At 41.0% G+C, this 23,008-nt stretch overlaps 1 protein-coding gene across 1 annotated transcript in view; it reads left to right on the top strand.

The window, feature by feature from the left end:
• Nucleotides 1-23,008, top strand: part of Mcc (MCC regulator of WNT signaling pathway) — a 373,270-nt gene that overhangs the window by 45,634 nt on the left and 304,628 nt on the right. The window contains exon 2 of the mRNA XM_052742119.1: nt 6,933-7,177. Coding sequence (XP_052598079.1) covers nt 6,933-7,177 — 245 coding nt within the window. The remainder of the gene's footprint in view (nt 1-6,932; nt 7,178-23,008) is intronic.

Below are 23,008 nucleotides of genomic sequence, written 5' to 3'. Positions count from 1 at the left end.
ATTTAGAACAATATCTCTTTACTCCAGATTGTGAATGGGAGGATAGCTCTGCTGTTTGAAGCCCCACTTCAGTCCTCATTTTCGATCGTAGCAGTTTGATTGCATACCCCAGAGCATGGTTGTTTCTGTCCCTCCTCAGAAGCTCCTGGCTACATAGTCTACATGTGGGCTTTCAGAACCTTCATGGTCTATCAACATGCTCTGGTGTCGTTTAAAGCTTTCTAAAACCTGTCGAAATCTCTTATTTCTAATAACTTCTTCTGACTACGTGTTGTCTTCACTATGGGTTCCTTCTTTCATGTGCACCTGGCTTCATTTTGCTGAGAAGCAGTGATGAAGGACAAATGCATTTGTTCCGCACAGCATCTTTCTGCAGAATTCACCAATCACAGTCCAGAATCCTATTTTTCCAATGCTATTCACCAACCACAGTCCAAAAACTATTTTTATTTTTCACATTTTGAGAAAATTAGAGGGATCTCAGTTACATTTTTCTGTCACTCAAATCACAGTGAGCTCTTGGAGTATTTTTGTATTTATTCTATGAACACCTATTCTGGCCTCCTGACTAGGTCTAAGGATCGCAGTTACTTGAGAAATTTGAACAGTAGCATGTGACCTGTTACTCAAATACTGACTGCCTTGGCATAGCCTGTGTTCCAGCTGGTTCTGGGTTTGCTGTCATTGTGGGAAAGAATTGTGTTCTTCCTTCCCCTGAGCCTGCGAGACCAAAGCTCATCTTCCCCGTTATATTTTCCTGATGTTAGGCTATAAATTTCCCCGGATGATAAACGACTTCATTGAATTTTTACTTCCTTCTCCGTTTCTCTGTAAATTAAATGAAGAAAAATAGCCCAGAGAAAAAGGACTCATACACAGAAAAGTAATTGCTGTGCTTTGTGAAACCATGTGGTTTGGAGTTAGCAACATCAATCTTCAGTCATACTTCAGTTCTATTGCTTGGTGACTGGTGTTCTCCACAGAACTAAAGACGCTAGGACCTGGCCAGTTCCTCTGCTATAAACCTGAGACCATTCCTTTCTCATGACGTGGTAGCACTGTCTGAAGACAAGGTGCTTATGTGGAAATGTGAGTACAAGCACGTTTTCTTACAGCACTTGTCACAGTGGTGGCTTAGTAGAAAACCACTTCACCAAAATTTTATGACACGTGCCAAAATGTTCTCTGTGGTTATTGCTGAGTAGAGAGATTGTACATAACTCTAGATTTTTATTTTTGCTTGTGTACATTTTTACCTTGAGTGGGTGCGTGTGTGTGTGTGTGTGTGTGTGTGTGTGTGTGTGTGTGTGTGTGTGTGGTTGAAATGCAGTCATGTTGACTATAATGACCGTTCAGTTGACAATGAACCCTATAGATAATGATGCTCTCCGTGGAGCTGTCTTGATTTGTTTCCATACTGTCTATGGTGTTCGATCAATGGATAAATCACTGACCTATGTACTTCTCACCATGTGTCCCTCCTTAGACCCTGCATGCATGGTGTGTAAAACTTTTTTGCTTTTCTTTTTAAGCAGATGCCTCGTGTACTGCGGCTATTTTGAAGTGGGGCCCATCAGTCAGTCATTCATAGTCACTGAACATCTAAGTCAATTGGAACAACAGAAGCAGAATATCTGAAAAAATTAAAGTGAGACTGTCTTCAGAAGGGTGATCATTTTTAATTTCTGAGTATTTATGCTTCAGTTCATAAAATTAAACATGTTGGAGGTGTGCCCTGTGTTCCTTGGCTGTTCCACACATTTCAGAAGATATTCATTTAGGGCCAACATTGGCTTCGAGGAGCTTGAGATCGGGCTGGGAATTCAAGTCTTGAATACGTTAAAGCAGTTTCTTAAGAGAAAAATGTTTAATATAACAATCCAACATTGTCACAAAACTGTACATAAGCACTGACTGAATGGTGCAGGTGCTGAACGTTACCAGAAGGCAGATGGAGTGGACCACCAGTGCTGCACAGAAGTAGGAGGGAGGCAGAACCCAAGTCCATGTGGTCAAAGCTGGACATAGTGGTACATACCCGAGCTCCTAGAACTTGGGGAATGATGGCAAGAGGATGAGGGGTTCAAAGCCAGTCTCGGCTACTTAAAGAGTCTGAGGCCAATCTGGGCTACATAACACCCTGTTTCAAAAAAACAACTGAAAGAGCCCATGTGTTCAGAATCCTAGAATGCCGTTCCTACTTCATTCCATTAACCAAAGGACATTTCCAGGCTAGCCCAGTTTAGGGCAGGGAAATAACCTGCACTTATTAGGGGAGACAAAAGGGAAACGTTGCAGAGAGGTTTGGGAACAGGTAGTCACAATCCACTGGGAACAATTTTTAAAAGCCCAGCTCAGTGCCTGTGATCCTGCTATCCATTTAAAGAAAGCTTGTGCAATTCTTTCTTGCTTATAACATTTTTTATTCATCATTCTGATGACAAAATAGAACCATATTTCCATGCACATTTAAATAGAAGAGTTAGCCAGGCGGTGGTGGCACACGCCTTTAATCCCAGTCCTCGGGAGGCAGAGTCAGGCAGATCTCTATGAGTTCGAGGCCAGCCTGGGCTACAGAGTGAGTTCCAGGAAAGGCGCAAAGCTACATAGAAACACCCTGTCTCAAAAAACCCAAAATAAGTAGATAGTAGATAGATAGATAGATAGATAGATAGATAGATAGATAGATAGATAGATAGATAAAGAGTTATACTTCTATGGGTGGGTGTAGATTTTTTAGTTTAATATCAAATATTGCTAATGAATGATAGTTGATGATCGAGCTGTCCATCCACAGCTCTGAATGGTAAAGTAGAAGGCCAGGGACTTGGGCTCTGGCTGACTTGGTCACATATCATCCTTGTGACTCTTTCAGCCTTCATACCTTTAAATAGGGATGGTAGTTCCCTTGCAGAGATATTCATAATCCTTGTCAATTCTGTAAATCTACACTGAAAGAGTTTCATTTGAATTTAATTTTTAAATACAGGCACTTCTATCTAAAGATTATATTCTGACTTGAGTGAACAGAAGAAACATGCTTTGAGTTTGAAATTTGGTACCAGCCCCTCATTGGCCCACACAACAATTCAGTCTTATATATTCTGCTGTGAGGTGGCATTTCTAGAACACAGATCTGCTTTCTGAACTGCTTTTTTTGAAACAGGGCTCCTCAAGCCTGAACAGAGCTGGGCTTCCCCGAAGGTGCCTAGTGTACTAAGTGGGCCACAGGCAGCGGAGGATGAGGGCCTCTGTGGACAGATGGTTCCTTTTAGTGAGAAAGTCAGTTCAACTGAATAGGCTTTCTTTTCCCTTAAGCAGTTCCTGCTTCATTATAAATGCCTTAATCATGAAAAAGGATCCTCGAGAAGATCTACAATTAATAATTGTGAAAGGATCACAACAATGGCTACTATTTACTGGGGGTTTAACATGTGCCGGAAACCAAGTTAAGTGCTTTGTGTGTGCTTTCTCATTTACCTCAGAACAATGCTATGAAGTAGATACTATTATTATCCCCATTGTCAAAATCTGACTTGATATACTGCACCCTGACCACCCTGAGAATGTCAATTTTAGAATCTTCCTCTGAACCTCTGAAATCTAGAAGCCCTCCTCATGGATCACTGGGGTTAAGTTTTTAGATTATTGCCTTAAAAACCTAAGGAGGAGATCCTTATTCTAGAAAATAAAATATGTTCTCTGCACTCAAAGGAATATCCCTTTCTGTTTTTATTCTATATTTGTATAGACCTGACCATCCCCAAATCTTGGGCAAATCCAGACATATATCAGGCAGGTAGTATAAAGAGAAGAACAAAAATAAAACAGACATATGAAAACATTTTTTTTTTTTTTGGTTTTTCGAGACAGGGTTTCTCTGTGTAGCTTTGCGCCTTTCCTGGAACTCACTTGGTAGCCCAGGCTGGCCTCGAACTCACAGAGATCCGCCTGGCTCTGCCTCCCGAGTGCTGGGATTAAAGGCGTGCGCCACCACCGCCCGGCGAAAACATTTTTTTAAACATTATTTCAATACAGAACACAAAATCTCAGAAAAACTATTACATTTAGTCATTGTGAACAGTAAGATTTTATTCTCAAGCATATGTCTTGGGATCTGTTGGAGTGGCTCTGCCCTGAGTGAAAGTCAGCTGGGGTGGCTTATTGGGGGGCCAGGCTAAGGGTTACTAGATACTGTGGTGCGTTCTCAGTGCCATGGAGGACGCACAAGAGGCAAGCCCTGCTGTACAAAGGCAAACTCACCAACAGTGCAGCAGACACACAGGCTAAGTATCAGGCTTGAGTTAAGGGGAAGGACACGCCCACCACAAGTGTCCTTGGAGTGAGGTTTAAGCCAGGGTATATAGGTATACCCTTTATACTACTGACAAATAGAAAGTTCAGAGTAATAATTTAATCTACTGTACCTACTTCTATATACATATTTATCAACCTGTCTACCTTACAATTACATATTATATAAGCACCATGGCATATATACTATATATAGTAATATGCATATACATACAAACAAGATAAAGTAAAATGTATAGCTGTGTATAAAAAATATTAAGATGAAAATGAGATGCTATGTGGAAGGAAGGCAATGAGCTAAAATGCTATCTACATAAGCCTGGCATAAATTGGCAAGATTTTAGGGACTGTCATGAGAAAACACAATAATTATTAATATTAAATATTGAAGTATTATAGAGGAGAGAAAGAATGGTTATTTCTATTATTTTGAATTTGTGTGTGTGTGTGTGTGTGTGTGTGTGTGTGTGTGTGTGTGTGTGTGCACGATGAGTGCAGGTACCTGTGGAGAGCAGAGGCATCATATACTCCTGGAGCTGCAGTTACAGGTTGTCGTGAGCTGCCTAATGTGGGCACTGGGAATGGAACTCAGGTCCTCTGCAGAGCAGGTCATGCTCTTAACCACTGAGCCGGCTCTCCAGCCCCAACCCCATTCTTATTCCAGTTCTTTAACTGGTTTTCTAGAAAACTGGTTTAATATGAGAGCTGCTAAACGAGAGAAAAACACAAAACTTTTACTTTCACATTTACTTGGGGATCTTTACAGGAGAGTAAAGTCCAAAGAAATGACCATAGCATGCAGTATTTGTGCCTTTCAGAAAAAAAAAAAATAAACTTGAGAATGGATAACAGGATGTGTGGATATCCTGGCTACCGTAGTAAACTCTAGAGTGTTAATGAGATGTACCAGGCAGAGGTGGGGTGGAGTCTAGGTCATAGTGGAAAGCACGGGTTACTTTTAAAAAGTATTTATTCATTTGTTGCAGCCCATGTTACTAGTCTCTTGTGGTGCAGGCTCTTTTCCAGCTTTGGTACAGAAAAGGTATCCCTGCCAAAAGAATGTATGTGATTTGCTTCATGCAGGAAAACACAGGCCAGTGGCCTTTTCTGAAGCTGCAGTTCCTTGGGGGATTTCAATTTGAAAAAGTCAATCTGCTCCTTTGGGCTATTTGGAGATGGCATGTCTTTAACTCCTTCAGTATCTCAGGGAGAGCGTCAACTGAAATTGGATGGTGTTGAGACACTAGGAACTTGGGGAAGGGGATAGGGACAAGGGGAAACTAAGAGTGAGGTAGAGTGAGTTGAAAAGATGTTAAGAATGTACGTAAGTCTATGTACTTAGGGAGCTTGGAGAAGTCATGGTGGCTTTGGCCTGGAGACGGAACTTGAAAGGATGGCTTGGGAGAGGGGAGGTAGCAAGCATCAATCAGCAAGCACCAGACTGATCTGGTCTTCAAGACAATTGTGCTTTAGGGGTGTATTGAGACAAGGCATTCATTGGCTTTGTTTATTACCATGCACTGGTTTCTAATAGCTTTCAGCTCTTAAATTCTGTAATCTTTTGACTTTACTGTGACTTATAGTTGAGGCCATATTAATAAAATGTTTCCCAAAAGATACTGGTAGAAAGAACAAGTCTCCAATGTCAAGAACCAAACAGACATCTGCCAGATAGGTGTTCTTGGTGGGCATAGTGTTGTTTCTGTTTTCCCTTTAAAAGTTATTTTTCTTCCTTTTTTAAAAAGTTTAAGACTCTATAGACTAGTCATACTTTTTCAGTAACCCCCATCACCCCTTCTTGTCTTAGGTCTACCCACTTGACACTTTCTCATGACATCCAGTCATGAAAGATGCCTGGTATTTCGATGCCTGCTCTCCATCTTAGGGATGAGTAATTAGTGATGGGAAGTGGGAAATCCTCAAAATCAGAAAAAGCCAGAGGTAAATGAAAATTACTTCATCAAGATTAAGTGACACTTGATGGAAATTACCAAGATGAGCTGTGGTACCCAGGAAGCTGGAAAGCAAGATTGTTAAAACGTCTGTTGCTCTTTGACAGCAGGAATAGGTATGGACCAACCCACCAATGGCAGAAACAGTGTCTTTCCTATATTCCGAACACTGTCTTAGAGAGTCACAATGCTATGCTCTACAGGGGTAAACAAAGAATGTTTAAGTTCTTCAATATCAAAAGAAATTAAAAGAGAAAGATCAGCAGGATGGGGAGAAAAAGAACAAGAGGACAAGTTCTGTCACCCTTCTGATGATAGAAGTTTTTGTCTAGAAAATGCAAATGGAACAGATTTTTGTTTTGTTTTGGTTGAGACAGGGTCTTACTATGTAGCTCCAACTGACCTGGAACCCGATTCGTAGACCAGGCTGGCCTCGAATTCACAGAGATCCGCCTGCTTCTATTTCGTCAGTGTTGAGATTAATGGCATGAGCCCACGCGCTCAGCCAGATGATTTTTTTTACACTACCACTTTTCTGGAAGCGATGAGAACGTTTAAAATCTGCAGCAAATGCACTTAAGAGACATGATATATATGTGTTTTTTTTCCATTGACTGCTCTCTAGCCCTCCTGACGTGTTTGCTTTTGTTCACCTGCCTCCCGCAGGAATGACTTGCTGATGGTCTGCCGACAGCTGAATATGGAGGAGTCGGTGGCCGAGATCATGAACCAACTGGGCACCCACGAAAACGGGAAGATTTCCTTTCAGGACTTCACAAGGTGCCACCAGCAGCTTCTTCGAGAAATCAGGAAGGAGGAAGTAGACCTTTCCCTGACGTCAGACAAGTCCAGAAAAAAGAAGCTGAGGGATAGAATCACTTCCTGGCCCACGAGCAGTGACAACAGTCTGGGTAGGTCTAGCCAAGTGTCCGTGTGATCATGCTCCTCTGTCCCTGCTATATCATGTCCAAGTGGCCTCCCCAGTCCCCTACCCCACTCACATGGAACTTCCCTCCTGGCCACAGTTTCCCTACAATGGCCTCAGGCTTCCTGGCTCCCCCCACCCAGTTCAATTCTCACATTTTCCAACTGTCATGATGCTTTGAAGTGGTTCTGGAGAGCCAAGTGTGGTGCCTAAGGTCTGTAATCCCAGCACTTGTGAGGCAGATGCAGGAGGATTGTGAGGTGGAGTCCAGTCTGGGCAATATAGTAAGACCTTGTCTGGGGGCACGGGGGCGGGGGGGGGGGGGGGGGGGGGGGGGCCGCAGAGAACAGGCAGTAAACAAGCCTGGGAAGGACTAATGGCATTAGTAGTCCTAGGAACTGTGGAGGACTCCTTTGCTCAGTGTAAAAGTTGTTTAAGTTCATTTCTTTTTTTTCCTATAGATAATTTTCCTTTTCATGAATGTTATAATTTCTTCTGGGAGAAGACAAGGAATTAAAAAGAAAGTACTTAATGCTTTTAATAATTACTGAACCTGGCTGATAAAATTATAATTTCTTACACATATTTTAGAGTACTCAACTGTATGTATTTTTTAAATGTTTGAAATTTTACACAACTAAAAAGAAAAGAGGCATCTTAAAAAAAATGAATGGAGAGCTGGGCGGTGGTGATGCACACCTTTAATTCCAGTACTTGGGAGGCAGAGCAGATGGATCTCTGTGAGTTTGAAGCCAGCCTGATCTATAGATCCAGTATCAAGACAGCCACAGCTACACAGAGAAACCTCGTCTCAAAACAAACAAACAAATATAGATGAAACAAAGGGACAGAGAAAAACACCTAAACATACATACATACATACATATATACATATACATAGATATATATGTATATGTATATATATATGTATATATATATATATATATGTTTGTTTGTTTGTTTGTTTTAGACCAGGTTGGCCTTGAACTCACAGAGATCTGCCTGAATGCTTCAATTAAAATTGTGCACCACCATGCCTGGCCCTTCAGGAATTTGTTTTTTAACCTAAAAACGGTCAGTCTCCTAGATCTTTTCTCAGTTTCCTGTTTTGATATGTATAATGAGTCACAAGAGAGTGCCCACTGTGTTGCTTGCCCATCATTTGTTTCCATTAACGTGAGTAACTGTGTAGTGCCCTACCACAGAGAGGGATGGGGGAGAGAGATCCAGGTCAACGTTCCTGACGATGCATCCTGGTACTCTGTTTTTGTCAACTTGACCCAAGATCCTTATCTGGGAATAGAAACCTCAACTGAGAAGAATGCCTCCATCCTATTGCCCATGGGCAAGCCTGTGGGGAATTTTCTTGATTACTGATTGACATGGGAGAGTCCAGCTCACTGGGGGCAGCACTGCCCATGGGCAGCTGGTCCTGGACTGCATAAGAAAACAAAATGAGCAAGTCATGGGGAAGCAAGCCAATAAGCAGTGTTCCTCCGCTTCAGTTCCTGCCTCCGGGTTCCTGTCTTGAGTTCCCCCTGTGCTTTTCTTTCATGATGGACTGTATGTAAGCTGTAAGATGAAATAAGACCTCTCCTCCCCAAACTGCTTTTGGTCATGGTCTTTATCACAGCAGCAGAAAACAAACCAGGGCACAGTGAGATCGTTAGAGTGTTATTATTGAGTCACTAATGCAATAAAAATGTCATATTACTACTCGGCCTTACTACCATAATGGATTACACTGTAGCGCCAAAGGCGATTGCAGTTATGTATGGGCTCTCAGCAAAATTTGTGAGAATAGTTTATTTTGAACTTTTTTCTTGACATCAAAGTAATATATATTCATTATAGAAAATGATGGGGAAAGTAGACAGAAGAAAATAAAACCTATCTCAATCTCACCATATAGGAATACTCAACACTGATACACTTGGTATGCTGGCTTCTGAAGTCTTACCTGGTTTCTGTCTCTCTGATCTTTGTTTCTCTCTCTCTCTCTCTCTCTCTCATTGTCCCTTGTAATGTCTTCTTTACTATGTCTCTCTGTGTGTGATTCATTTATTTATTTCACTTATTTTTCTTCCTTCCTCCATTCCTTCCTGCCTCCCATTTATTTGATACTGAGGACTGAACCCCGAGCTTTGGTTTGGTATCTTAAAGTTTTTTCTTTCATTTCATCATACTTTTATATAATTTTTGAAGGCACAATCTGCAATGACATAAAAGATACCAAATAAATATTAAATGAAGGAATGTAATAATTTTATTCTGCCTAGCTTGTTTTTCCTTTTTTTTTCTTCCAGGAACATAGATTTCTTGTATAAATACATAAACACACAATTTGCATGTGTGTGGGGTTGGTGGTTAAGTAAGCCACGAAACATTCCAATAATTGAATGCTATAGAGTCATTAAAACAACAGATACATTTATTTTCAATCTGAATATGGACTGTTAAAAAGCCTTTTGTTCTGTTCTGTTCTGTTTGCTGAGACAGGGTCGGACTGTGTAGCCATGGCTGGCCTGGAACTCACTATGTAGACCAGGCTAGCCTTAAACATTAGTGCTACTCCTGAGAGTGCTGGGGTTATGGGTGTGTGCCACCCCAGGAGACTAACATTTATTCCAATCTGCATGTGGTAGAGGCTTATGCAAATTCTGAAAGGGAAATTTGAAAGAATTGATGGTAATATCACATTGATTTTATCATCTCACTCGATTGACTCAATTAGAGAAAAGGCTGAACAATAGTTTTCATTCAGCCTTTTGATATAAATTTATATCCTTGAAAGAGAAGAGGTAATGGAGAAGAGATGAATCGTAACACATGTCATGAGTTGAGAAAGAGCCCACAGCTGTGAACCCCCCTACCAGTTTATTCTGGTCGTTGATGCTTTAGAGTCCGAGTGTGAATCTTTTTGTCACCTGTACCGTCAACATAACACTCTTCAAATCATCAGTCAAACTCTCCGTGCCTCTACTTTCTCAAGTGTAAACTGGGGGCAATTATTATTTGCAGGGTCAGGAGTTAATACACATATGCCACCATCTGAAGCAATGCCTGGCTCCTGCTGAGAACTGAGTACAAGCATATTGGGCCATTGTGTATTTTTCTTTTGGGGAAATATGGAGACAAGATAACTTTCTAAAGAAAAGAAAATTGTAAAATGAATAGAAAATTTCTTAATAATTAAAAAGAAGAACAACAAAAAAAAAGAACAGAAAGTTTGTTTAGTTCACAGTTCTGATGGGTCTAGTGCCTGCATTATGTTCTTCCCTAGATGCTTTCATTTGCTCTCATGGCTCGAAACATGTATGTGTTAGTGCCAGTGATTTGTGTATATGTAACCATGGGGTCCAGGATAAGGTAGAAGCCATATGTATTCCTGCATCACTCAGAGACACCCCAACCTTAATACAGTAAAAACTTACTTGACTCCCTTCTGCACACCCTTCCACTCTGACCTTCCTGCTAGTCTTCCAACAGCCTCCTCTGACCATGTTTTCTGCAAATGTATACCATGGTTGACTTTTTTTTTTAAATTCAGACTTTGGCTAACTGATGGATCAACAGGACTGCCTTTCTCAAGCTAAAGCTGCTGCCTCTCATTCATGTTTTCCGTTTTCATGCCCACTAACTGAATATCGCATGGCCTTATCTGACGTTAGAGTGTGAATCTACCTGAACATGTAGTTACCGATTTCTCTGAATACAGCTTCTATGAGACTGTTAATGAACTTGCCTGTCTTTTATGTTTCAACATTCCAGCACTGTGACAGTTAATATTGGTTGTCAAGTTAATAGGATCTAGAATCCTTTAGGAGACAAACCTCTGGGTGTGCCTATGGGAGACTTTCTAGAAGACTCAGTCTGGTTAGAACCATCCCATGGCTTGGAGTCCTGGATTGAAACAGAAAGGTAAAGCGGGCTGACCCCCATGGCATCAACTCCCTCTGCTTCTTGACTACAAGGGCTGTGTGATCAGCTGCCTCAAGTTCTTGCCACACCGTCCTGCCATGGTGGGATGCGTCTTCAAATTGTGAGCCAAAGATAAACCTTGTCTTTCTTAATTTACTATTTTTTTCAGGTACTTTGTCACAACAATAAGAAGCACAACTAATGGGGACACTTAGGACAGTTACTGACTTGTGGGAGATGCTTGATACAGGATGTTAAATGAAGGAGTGAGTGTGGACTGCACTGTGAGCATGCTCCTTCCGGGGTACACAGAAGTGCAGTGTACAGTTTCAGACACATGCAGATTCATAGTTTAATTGTAGAGAAAAGGAAGAGGGTGAGAAATTAAATGGCAGGGCTGGAGATGGAACCCAGGACCCTACACATTCTGGACAAGCACTCTACCCCTGAGCTACATCAGTCCTAGCTCAGATTACAAAATGTGAGGTGTTGCACTTATACAGTCTGTAACCAGAGCTGAAAAATACCATGAATATGAATCTTAAGAAAATGTAGAGATTTGACCTGTGGCTATAGATGGAGAAAAACAGAAAGAACATTGGGCTGTCATGAGAAAAGCCTAAGAAAAACTCTGGTTTCATGATTAACTGTCAGAGAAACTTTATTGTGGGCTCTGACTCTTCACAGTACATCCACGGCAGGGAGTCGAGTTGGCAGAAAAAGAACTGTCAAAACATTACATGCTCAACTTGGAAGAGGAATTTCAATAGATTCATTTATCCCAAGTGTTCTCTGTGGAATGGTGATTTCAAGGGATGATCATAAATATTATGAGAAGAAAGAATTCCTTTGTCAAGGATTTTGAAAAGTTTGGGCTAAAGCAGATTAATAGTTTTCTTTACTGCAAGATATTTCAGAGTCTTTAATGTGCTAATGCTTCTTGGGACTCTCCAGGAGAGGAATAAAATGCATCACAGTTTCCTAGCTTAATTGACCATAGTTTTTTTTTTTTTGTTTTTTTGTTTTTTTTTTTAACTCACAGAGCATTCCCTGCGCAAATATACTTTGGGGAAAAATTAAGATACCAGAACAACTAGGAATTAATACATTTTCATATCCACTGAAAGTCATCTTAAAAATAATATTTTAAAATCTTTTTGACTAACAGATACCAGCTGTATAGTTTGATAGTTATAGCAGCAACAATAGCAAATGTTAAATGTAATAATATTTACTGTGTGCACCAGATGACTTTCAGGCAATTGACTTGTATTATGTACTTGAAAGATACAAGGTTACCACTGAGTTTCTATGGGATTCAGGGTGGGTGCTTAATTATTCTTTCTGATATATATATATATATATATATATATATATATATATATATATATCAGATGTTTTATATATATATATCAGAATGTATTAACTGAAGTTAGAGCATCAATATGTGTATTATAGTATAGTTGGAAGATTTAGTAAGCTGCCACCTGTAAAGATCCTATTCAGTGCTTACTCACACTAGGCTTTCAATAAGTGAGAGTTCCTATAGGATCATCACTGTACTCCCAAGTTAACAACAGGCTCCTCCTTTTGTAAAGGAGAAAAAGTCTCAAAGTCACAGAGCAAAGGTGTGAAGAACACTGAGAAGTTGTGTGTTGACAGAGATGATTCTCTGAGTTCCTAGCAACTTTAGTGTTTAGACAAGAGTCTCATGTAGCCCAGGCTGCCCTTGAGCTCACCAATTAGCTGAGGGTAACCCTTTGATCCTCCTGCTTCTGTCTGTGAGTGTTGGTATAATAAGTATGTGCCACCATGCCCAGTTTCCAGTAATTGTAACATAAGACTTAGGATAACCCAGATGCAAATTAGAATGAGCAATGTTGTCTGGGGCCACTCCAAGAAATTACAGGTACATGGTCCCCAGGTTCTTGAGGACGGATTTGAGGGCAACTCATGTTAGTTCAAGCCCATTTATTCAACATCAAAGTGACAACTAGTAGGCTACGTGAAAACAGCTGTGGGTTTTCTGTATCCTGCCTGGATATCCTTCTCCCTAGTGGACAGTTAAAGGCTGTAGATCCCTCTGGGGAAGAATGGAAGAAAGACTAACAGTAAAAATCTTAGGTATTTTAGTAAGGTCCCTCAGAGGGACCCCTTCATTCAGGAGCTCTGGGTCTGCAAACTGGCTCAAGTCTGGAAATTGATTCACAGGCTAGATTCTTATTGCTACAATCCAATGTAGCCTTTAAAAAAATTTATGAATTTGTCTACTTACACAGATCAAACAAAAATGTTAGGAAGCTTCTTATCTATTTCATTCCTGAAAACATCATGAGCGATTAGCCAACCAAAGGCTAACCAAAGCCTTTAACCATCACAAAAGCCACTTGCCTGTGCCTGCAGTGGTAACCCTTGCCTTGCCTTTCACTAGTCAAGTGATGCCACCTGGCCCCAGCTATTTTGGAGTCCAACTGAACCCACTGTATTTAACACATCCAATTAAGCAGCAGCATCTCCAGCCCTAAGGTCCACAACAAGAAAAAGGGTAACGAGAAAGCACTTCAAATGTGCCGGGCTTCCTCTCACCAGTTTCTGTCTTCAAGTATTAGCGAAGGGCGTGTTTTCTGGGCCTTCCCATTATGGAGGATTCAGTTTTGCACAGCACACCCACGTTAGCTTTGCAGTTTTTCCGAGCCATTAGATTCCTTCATCAATACCAAGCTAAGTAATACCAGGCATCTCCAGCTCCTTTTTAGTAGGCTGTTTTATGACAAATGCTTCAGCCAACCAATCAAACAAACTTTTGATACTTTCTTTAACCTAGAATCCTCATTCATTGTGCCAATATCAATAAACCCTGTCTGATCCAGTTTTATGTACCTTCCACCATTATCTCACACCCTTAAAATGTATCCCCACACATATTACCCATATTACTTCTGTTTGAATGAATTAGCAAATTCATTAAGCTCTTTAGCGGTATGGCACAACTCCTTGGAGACTGCACTTGCTATCTCCCCTCTAGGAGCCTGTTTTGCCTTAAGTCTGGTTATAGGTCTAGAGGCAGCTATTCATAGGCACTGGGGGCATAAATATTGTCATACCTGGCATCTCCTTCAGGGAAAGTCACGGCCGGCTTGACAGATAATGAAGGATTAGTTCCCTCCGCAAAGGTGGAGAGGGCAATATTATGGGGGGGGGGGATACATCTTCTGCTAAGGATGGAGAGAGAATTCCTCAGGTTAGATATATCTTCAGAGGATGAAGGTTCTAAGTTCTCAGGTCCAGTAAAGTCCTTTCACACATCTCCAGCTTAAGTTACAGGGTCCCACTCCTTACCAACCGGTGCTCCTACTTTAATCATCAATACTCTTTGCGACTTGGATTTTTTTTTTCTCTTTTTTGTGACTTGAACTTTTGCTTTGAGTCAACCAGTCTTATCAGCTTGAGTTTGATTTTCCACAGCTTGAGCTCTGTGGATGCTGGAGAGAAGATGCTCTTCCAGGATACACTTAGAAACCTTGCCGGAGAGAAGATGCTCTTCCAGGATATACTCAGAAACCTTTAGAATTCATGCTGGGAAGAAGATGCTTGCCCAGGCCACACTTAGAAACCTTCAGACTTCATACTACTCTGGAGCTGGTTAGCATTTTCATTGAGTTCATACTTTTCATTTACCATTTTATCGGAGCTTCTCGAAACAAGCAGCTAGCTTGTCATTTTTCTTATTTCTTTTCACAAACTGTCAAAAGCTTTATATAGAGAGTCACTAAATGCCTTGTTCCCCACCATAAGCCCTTCAAATATTTCTAACCATTGTTTTTTAGTGGCCTCCATGCTACCAGAAGAATCTTCTGTCAACTGTAGGTATCATCAAATCGCCTGTTCCAGATTTAGGGTGGATCTTCCTACCTAGAAGGATCCAATAAAGAAAATTCCTAATAGGTGTGTCCAGCTCCTTGGGTTTTAGTTGATTCTAGATGTAGTCGACAACCCAAATTAGCCATCCCCTATCTCTCACAAATATCCATCTAATCTTGATGCAGTTTTCCAGATCAATATTACTCTTACATTCATTTTAATTTTTTTTCTGTGTTCATAAATTATTTTCTAATTCTTAAAACAGTTTAAGACAAGAAGGCATTTTTCATTCTAATCGGATTGGCCTGGAATATAAAATTCTGGCTACAAATCAATGTCAAAGGTGATTTAAGTCCCCTCTGAGCACTGAGTGAGCAATTAACAATTAGCAGAGAAGTCTGGGCAACTGGACCCCATATGGCTGCATTCAGAGTTTCACATGCCATCAGTCTTTCATATTGGTGACTCAGCCTGTTCCCCCAGAATGGGCTTTCTTCTTGGGTCTTTTTTATGGCCTCTAGGAAGCTCAAGCTTACACTCATTCTGGGGTAACATGAAAAAAAAATGATTTTTTTCTTCTAAACCATTATCATAATAGTACTGGAAACTGGTTCCACTGGCCCTTCTTAGGCCTACCTGTATGCTTGAAATTTTTACTCTAGCCAGAAGGATACAGTGAAGTGATCGGCCAGGCTTAGATTACATGGTCAACCTGTCAAATTTTGGTGGGGTGATGTATTATCACATGGACTGAGAGTTGCAGAAAAGGTTCAAGACGTCAAGGTCCTGTCACTACTTGAAGGAGGATGGATGCTGAGCAGGGAGAAATAACAGATGCCCACCATACGGTCTTGCCTCCTTTCTCCTCTTTGTGTATGTTCTCCCACAAGCCTCAAAAGGTTATAATAATGATGGATAGTGCTGATGTATATGCATATGTAATTAGGAACTGAAGATACCTGTTTTTCATGTCATACAACCCACCAAACTACTGAATTTTCTAGTGAACAAGTGGCCAGCCTATGGCTTGTGTGCTTTTGTTCTATCCTGTGCATGCTTCGTCATCTTGACTCATGTGTGTTCAATTGTTCACTTCTATTTTTATCTTATCTAGTAGATTATGAGCTCTGGGTAAAGAGCAATGAGCCTTGCACATGACAAGTGATCAGTGAGTAATTGATCAATAAAGGAGAATATCAGTAAATAAGACTGTTTGATACAACACTTAGTCTCAGGCATGGCAACTGTGGTGGTCTGAATAGGAATGACCCCCATAGGAATGCTTGGTCATTAGTGAGTGGCATTACTTGGGCAGGATTAGGAGATATGGCCTTGTTGGAGAAAGTGTGTCACTGGCCCTGGGCTTTGGGATTTCAAATGCTCAAGCCAGGTCCAGTGACTTTCTCTCTTCCTGCTGCCTGAGGATCAAGATATAGAACTCTTGGCTCCTTCTCCAGCACCATGTCTGCCTGTATGCCAATATGCTTCCTGCCATGCTGATAAGTCTTAACCCTCTGAAACTGTAAGCAAGCCCCAGTTAAATACTGTCTTTTACAAGAGTTGCCATGATTATGGTGTCTCTTCACAGCAATAGAAAACTAGCTAAGACAGCAACCACTTGTAATTTACTATCAACCATAAACACACAGATTTCTTTGTGGGTTTTGATTTGTTTTCTATTTGCTTGTTGTTTTGAGACAGGATGTAGCCCAGACTGGCCTCAGATTCATGATACTCCTGCCTTTGTCTCTTGACTGCTGATATAGTCAGGTGCTGTCTACCTAGCTGGGCCTTTTTCTTTGAGGTACAGCTAGTCTTTCGAAGTAAAAACATCTGTATTTGGGTCTCTCAACGAAATATCTCTGAGTAACAATTTATAGTTCCATATTAATTTCTTTTCAAATCTGTTCTTACTCCCCGGCTGTACTCTCGGGCTAGACGAAATCCAACAGGACAAGACTGATGTCCCTTCAGCTAGTATCTAAGAAGTACCTTCACAATGATCCTTTCTCCTTAGTTGACAAAAGCAGTCTGCAGGGTTAAGCGGCTGACTGAAAAACACACCCACCGCATTTGACAGCTGTTCCCCAGAGAAAGAGAGAGAATCCTTTTCCTCCGCCACTGAATCTAGGCTGGCCTTGTCACTCACCTTTGCCAGTAGAATGTCACAAGTTGCAGGAAATTCTACAGAGGCTAGTGCTGAGGGTTCAGACCCCTGGAAGTGTTCTCTTGCATCTCTAGGAATGCTACTGCCACCATGAAGGTAAGCCTAAACTAGACTAACAAGTGACAGAAGACCACACTTCAGAAAGAGGCTAGGATGGGTAGTTTGATGTCACCTTGACAGAAACGAGAGTTAGAAGAGGAGGGAACTTCAATTGAGAAAATGCTTCTGTTGGTGATCCTGTAGGGCATTTTCCTAATTAGTGAGTGATGGGGGAGGGTGCAGTTCATTGTGGGTGGGGCCACCCCAGGGCTGATGGTCCTGAGTGCTATAAGAAAGTAGGCCCAGCCGGGCGGCGGTGGTGGCATAAGCCTTTAATCCCAGCACTTGGGAGGCAGAGGCAGGTGGATCTCTGAGTTCGAGGCCAGCCTGGTCCCCAAAGTGAGTTCCAGGAAAGTTGAAAAGCTGCACAGAGAAACCCTGTCTCGAAAAACCAAAAAAAAAAAAAAAAAAAAAAGAAAGAAAGAAATTAGGCCCGAACAGGCCACAAGGAGCAAGCCAGTAAACAGCATCCCCCCCGGCTGTATCAGCTCCTGCCTCTACAGGTGAGTTCTTGCCTTGGCTTCCCTCCCTGGAATGTGACTCAGGATATGTAAGTAAACAAACAAACAAAAAACCTTTTGCCTCCAAATTGCTTTGGTCATGGTGTTTCATCACAGCAATAGTAACCCTAACTAGGATAGAGGCCCAGCTAACCAGAAGAACAAAATCCCCCAACCAGTGAGTGTAGACATCTCAGTCTCTGTAGCACCAAACCATTAGCATGCTGTAAATCATTACATTATTGATCTCAGATGGGGCTAGCCAAAGTATCACCCACACAAGCCTCGTCTAAATTGTTGGCCTGGGAATTAAGACAAATGATTAATTGTTCTCTTAGGTCGCTGAGTTTTATAGTGGCCTGTCATGGAGCAGTAGATGAGGTATGCATGAGAATTATTCTTTAGAAGTCTGTGAAATGAGTAGGAATCAAGATGAAAGGTATGACTACAACTAATAGAGCATTAAAAACCATCCAGTGGAAAATGGGTGATGCCAAGAAAATGCACTAAAGGAGACTAGAAAGAACCACTGTCAGAGGCAATGACGATGACGGAAAGGCCTAAAGCCAAAGTGAACATTCTGGAAGCAACTGCAAAGAAATATAAGGATGTAGAGATGAAGGAACATGCCCAGGTTGCAGCAAAGACTCAGAAGACTTCACTAGAAAGTTTAACCAGTCATTAAATTAAGTTTCCTCTGCCTCGTAATAAAGCCCGTGGCCATCTAAGGACTCCTGGCAGTGGTTCAGGATGAAGGAATCTAAAAGCCTCAAGATGAAAATATTCACTTTCTCAAGCATTGAGTTAACTGATGGTTTGGTGGGAAATTGCACACACTAGCATTTTGCTTTCAAAACTGGATTAAAGCAAATGCTGACATATAGGGAGTATTGAGAATTCAAGTGAATTTCCAAGATAAGGCATGAGGCTTCAAAAAAAAAAAAATCTAGCTTGGAGGTGATTGCATTTCTCTCCTAGACTTCTTGACTCTCTTTCTGCCTTTGGTGGGCTTTAGTGGAAAAGATTAGGATGCGCTGTGGAGAAGGATCCCTGTAAAGCACAAACCTCAAAGCTGTGTCTCTTCTGCTTTGTCCTCGTTGGCCTTTTAGGGATCTTGACATTAGAGCTCACCATTGCTTTGATTCCAGGCAATGACTTAAAAATCCATTTGAGTCAAGGAGGAAAAAGAATCTGAGGCTGCCCAACCACTGCTGAGATGGCAGGCAAGGCATTCTTAGGGTTAACTGACGGATGCAGTACCTTCAGGTCATGTGAGTGGTGTGAGCGTACGTGTGTGTATGTGTCCCGACTTCACATATATAGGGAAGCAGTTCTGCAGTGCAAATGTATTCATACAGGAGAGTCCAGAGTATCCAGGGGCGGTTTACATGAGTGGCAAGCCTTACTTTCAAATATGAGCGTAATTAAGGAATTAAATACAATATCCTTAATAAAGTTTAAGGCTTTAATAAAGATCAGCAGCAGCCATTAAAACTGGATATTTTGATTTTCATAACCAGGAGAAAATATGGAGCACTAGACTAGGAAGTTTATTTAGATTTAGCTTAAGTCATGCCATCTGAGGAGAGACTAAGAGATCTTGTGAAATGAAGCAGGAGACTCTGACCCCTCCCCACTCCTGACCCACTAACCACCTTCACTGATTATTTGAGGTGTTGTGGGTTCTCAGGTACTTGAATCCACATACTAAAATATAAGTGCAAAACATCTAGTGAATGTAAAGCTAGATTACTTTGACCTCATCTAAGTACGAATAATCAAGAGTCAGATGTATGATGCTTATCAGAATTAAAAGTTCATTTTCAGTCTATTCAAAGTCCAGTTATTTCTTTTTTTTTTTTTTTTTTTTTTTTTTGGTTTTTCGAGACAGGGTTTCTCTGTGTAGCTTTGCGCCTTTCCTGGGACTCACTTGGTAGTCCAGGCTGGCCTCGAACTCACAGAGATCCGCCTGGCTCTGCCTCCCGAGTGCTGGGATTAAAGGCGTGCGCCACCACCGCCCGGCTCAGTTATTTCTTTTTAAGTAGCTTTTCCGAGTGTGGGCATTAGATTCTGTATTTATGATGTCCATTTTCATTAACGCTATACTGGATATCTCTCTATTTTGTGTTCACTGCATGAAAAGGAAAATTACAGTACAATATATAAGAAGAAAAAATATCTCTTTTTTTTAAACTTCTGAGTAGGCACTATGAGATCACCTGTGTCTCAAATATTCCTTGAGATGTTGACTGTTTTACATTTGTCTTGTAGATTGCTTTCCTGTGTGATTTAATGTTCTCTGTAGCAGTGTAAATTCTTTTAAAATGATGTCTCAAGTAGTACAAACTGGTACCAGAATTCGTCTCCTCCTGCCTTTTATCAGCCTGTTTCCCCCTGCTTTGTGCTGGCATGCCTTTTAATGCTAGGTACTTCAGCTGCTTCCTAGTGGCATTTGTTTTAGCCAGCAGAAGTGAAAAAGTTCGTGAGAATCCAGGTGTGTTGTCTCAGCTGTGAATCTGGCATGAAGGGCACTAGTATTAGCTGTATTGATGAGATCTTTTGAACCACATGGAAGACAATAAAGCCGTTCACCTATTTTCTCTCTCCATCACGATTTAACTGAAGCAATTCATTAAGTGTCACTGTTTTTATGGGTTGTTGAAGCCATTCCAATTTCAGTGGCAGCGATACAACTTGGCGTAATTTTAGATGCTTTTTTTTTTTCATGGAAGAAAACTGATTACTGGCCGAGATAAAGGCTGGGTCTGCTCACAGAAGCTGTTTGGTTTGGCTAGACTGCTCCATTGTCCATTGTTCATTCTGGAGAATCTGCCAATCACCATGCAATCACTGAGCCTCAGGAAGGGTTTATTTTCCTTCCTTCTTATCTCCTGTAAGAGGACTGCAGATCCTTTGGAGAACACAGATGAAAGAGCATTAGTAAATGACTGTTTAAGTCAGTTCGATTTACGTAGCTGTTTTGGAAGACTTTTGTATGACTTCCAGTTGGTCCGTTTTAGCTTGCTGTATACAAGAAAAACATTTTTTTTTCTTGTAGTTGAAGTGTCATTGACTCTGGTACCTTGCATGTACATTAAGGTCTCATCTTAGAGATGCATGATTGTCAGTTCTAAATCATTTTTTCCTGCAAAAATGAGCATGCTAGGTTTCTTGCTTGGTATTTGTAGGGCCACCTCTGATGTATAGGACTTCAGATTTAGAGTACTTTGCTAAATGTTTGCCCTTGATTACAAGATTACATTCCAGAGGCTCTGTTAAATGTCTCTGAGTTTCACCCTCTGTATAGTATAGTTTGGAAATCTTCAGGACTGGATTTGATATCTTAGGTCATCATTAGAGACAGGGACAGACAAGAACAGGAACAGGACTGGGGCCCCTAACGTAGATGTCCTTCTCCTAGGATACTGCTGTGTTCTTTCTCTCTGTGTCTTTTGCTGTATGAACAAAACCTGAGAACTGAGGACTTTAAAATTACTTGGGTTTTTTTTTTTTTTTTTTTTTTTGTGTGTGTGTGTGTGTGTGTTAGGAATTTCTATGTAGAGATTTGTTTGTAGAAACGTTACCTGAGACTCCTAAAGAGTCAATGTTTGGTTGCTTTAATAATAAAATAAGAAACATTCAAAACATTTGTAGTTTTTCTAGCACAGTCCACTTTTGTTTTATTGTTTTTATCTTGTTTATATTTTAGTTTGTCATGGTCTGGACTGATGTAAAAATGCCACAGTGTGGGTAGCTTGGGAACCACTGAAATTTACTTCTTACTCTTCTGGAGGCTAGGGAAGTCCAAAATCAGGATGTCGCTTCTGTGTCCTGCAGTAGAGATAGCTGTGCATCCTCGTTCATTGCTGTTCTAGTCACAAAAGCTAAGAAATGGAATCAGCCTAAATGGCTTTCAGCTAATGGATGGATGATGAAAATGTGATATATATATATATATATATATATATATATACACACACACACACACACATATATACATACATATATATAAACACTTAAGAAAAATGAAATTTTAGGAAGATGGGGGAAATTCTGAAATATTATAGTGAGTGAGATAGCCAGGCCCAGAAAGATGCACGCTCATGTATTTTCTCTTATATGCAGATCCTAGCTTCAGATTGTTCAGTTTCTGTGTTTAAGCTGTACTGAGTATCTGTAGAGGCCAGGAAACACGAAAGGACCATGGTGAGTTGGATGAGAAAGAGGAGGCCTTGAGGAGGGAATAATCAGACACAAGGGATATGAAAGTAGACTGGGGAGAATGCAAAGAATAGAAAGAAAGGTTTGAACATTGGCAGGGGAAGGTAAATAAGTAAGTTTTACCCTCACAGTTTGTTACTCTGGTTTACTTCCTAGAAAGACTTGTGTCCTCCTTTTAAAACCCAAATACCAGAGAGCTGGAAAAGATGGCTCAGTGCTTGAGAGCACTTGCTGCTCTTGCAGAGGACCTGGGTTTGGCTCCCAGCTCCCAGGTAGTGGCTCAGAATTATCTGGAACTCCACTTCTAGGGGGTTTAATGCCTTCTCCTGGACTCTACAGACATCAAGCTCACATGTAGTGCCCTCACTCACATACTTGCAGGCAAAAAACTCATACACATTAGAAATAAAACCAGAGAATGTATTCATCTTTGTCAGCTCTTTATTCTGTATGTTCCAAAAATGATTAAGTTTTATTACTTGAACTGATTTAATCGAGGAAGAGAAAGGAGAGAACATTCCGGAAGGGCAAAGGGAGCAGGAGAGCAGTGGGAAGGCTGAGGGAAGGAGAGGGGTAAATGCTCGTGAAATCTCATTTTCTTGTTTGCTTTTACCTAAAAAGGAATAAGGGGGAAAAACCTGTTGTTAAGGGGCTGGAGAGATGGCTCGGTGGTTAAGAGCACTGGTCGATCTTTCAGAGGTCCTGGGTTTGATTCTTAGAACCCGCGTGGCAGCTCACAGCTATCTGTAACTCTGGTTCCAAGGGCTCTGACACCCTCTTCTGACCACCCTCACACAGAGACACAGGCAGGTAAAACACCCATACATATAAAATAAATATATGAAATTAATGAGAGTTAAAAAAAAATAAGACCAGTATTTCCTGACCTGAGTCTAATGGGCTACCACAGTATCAAAAAATGGAAACTAGCTGAACATAGTGACACAGGCCTCTATACTCAGGAAGCTGAGTAGGAGAGTTGCAAGTTCAAGGCCAACCTACAACTTAATGAGACTCTCTAAAAAGGTGTAAAAAAAAAAAAAAAAAA

The sequence above is a fragment of the Peromyscus californicus genome, unplaced genomic scaffold (assembly GCF_007827085.1).
Source record: "Peromyscus californicus insignis strain IS unplaced genomic scaffold, ASM782708v3 Scaffold_17__1_contigs__length_78620276, whole genome shotgun sequence".
Classification (NCBI taxonomy): Eukaryota; Metazoa; Chordata; class Mammalia; order Rodentia; family Cricetidae; genus Peromyscus; species Peromyscus californicus.
This window is presented reverse-complemented; position numbering and strand designations above follow the sequence as displayed.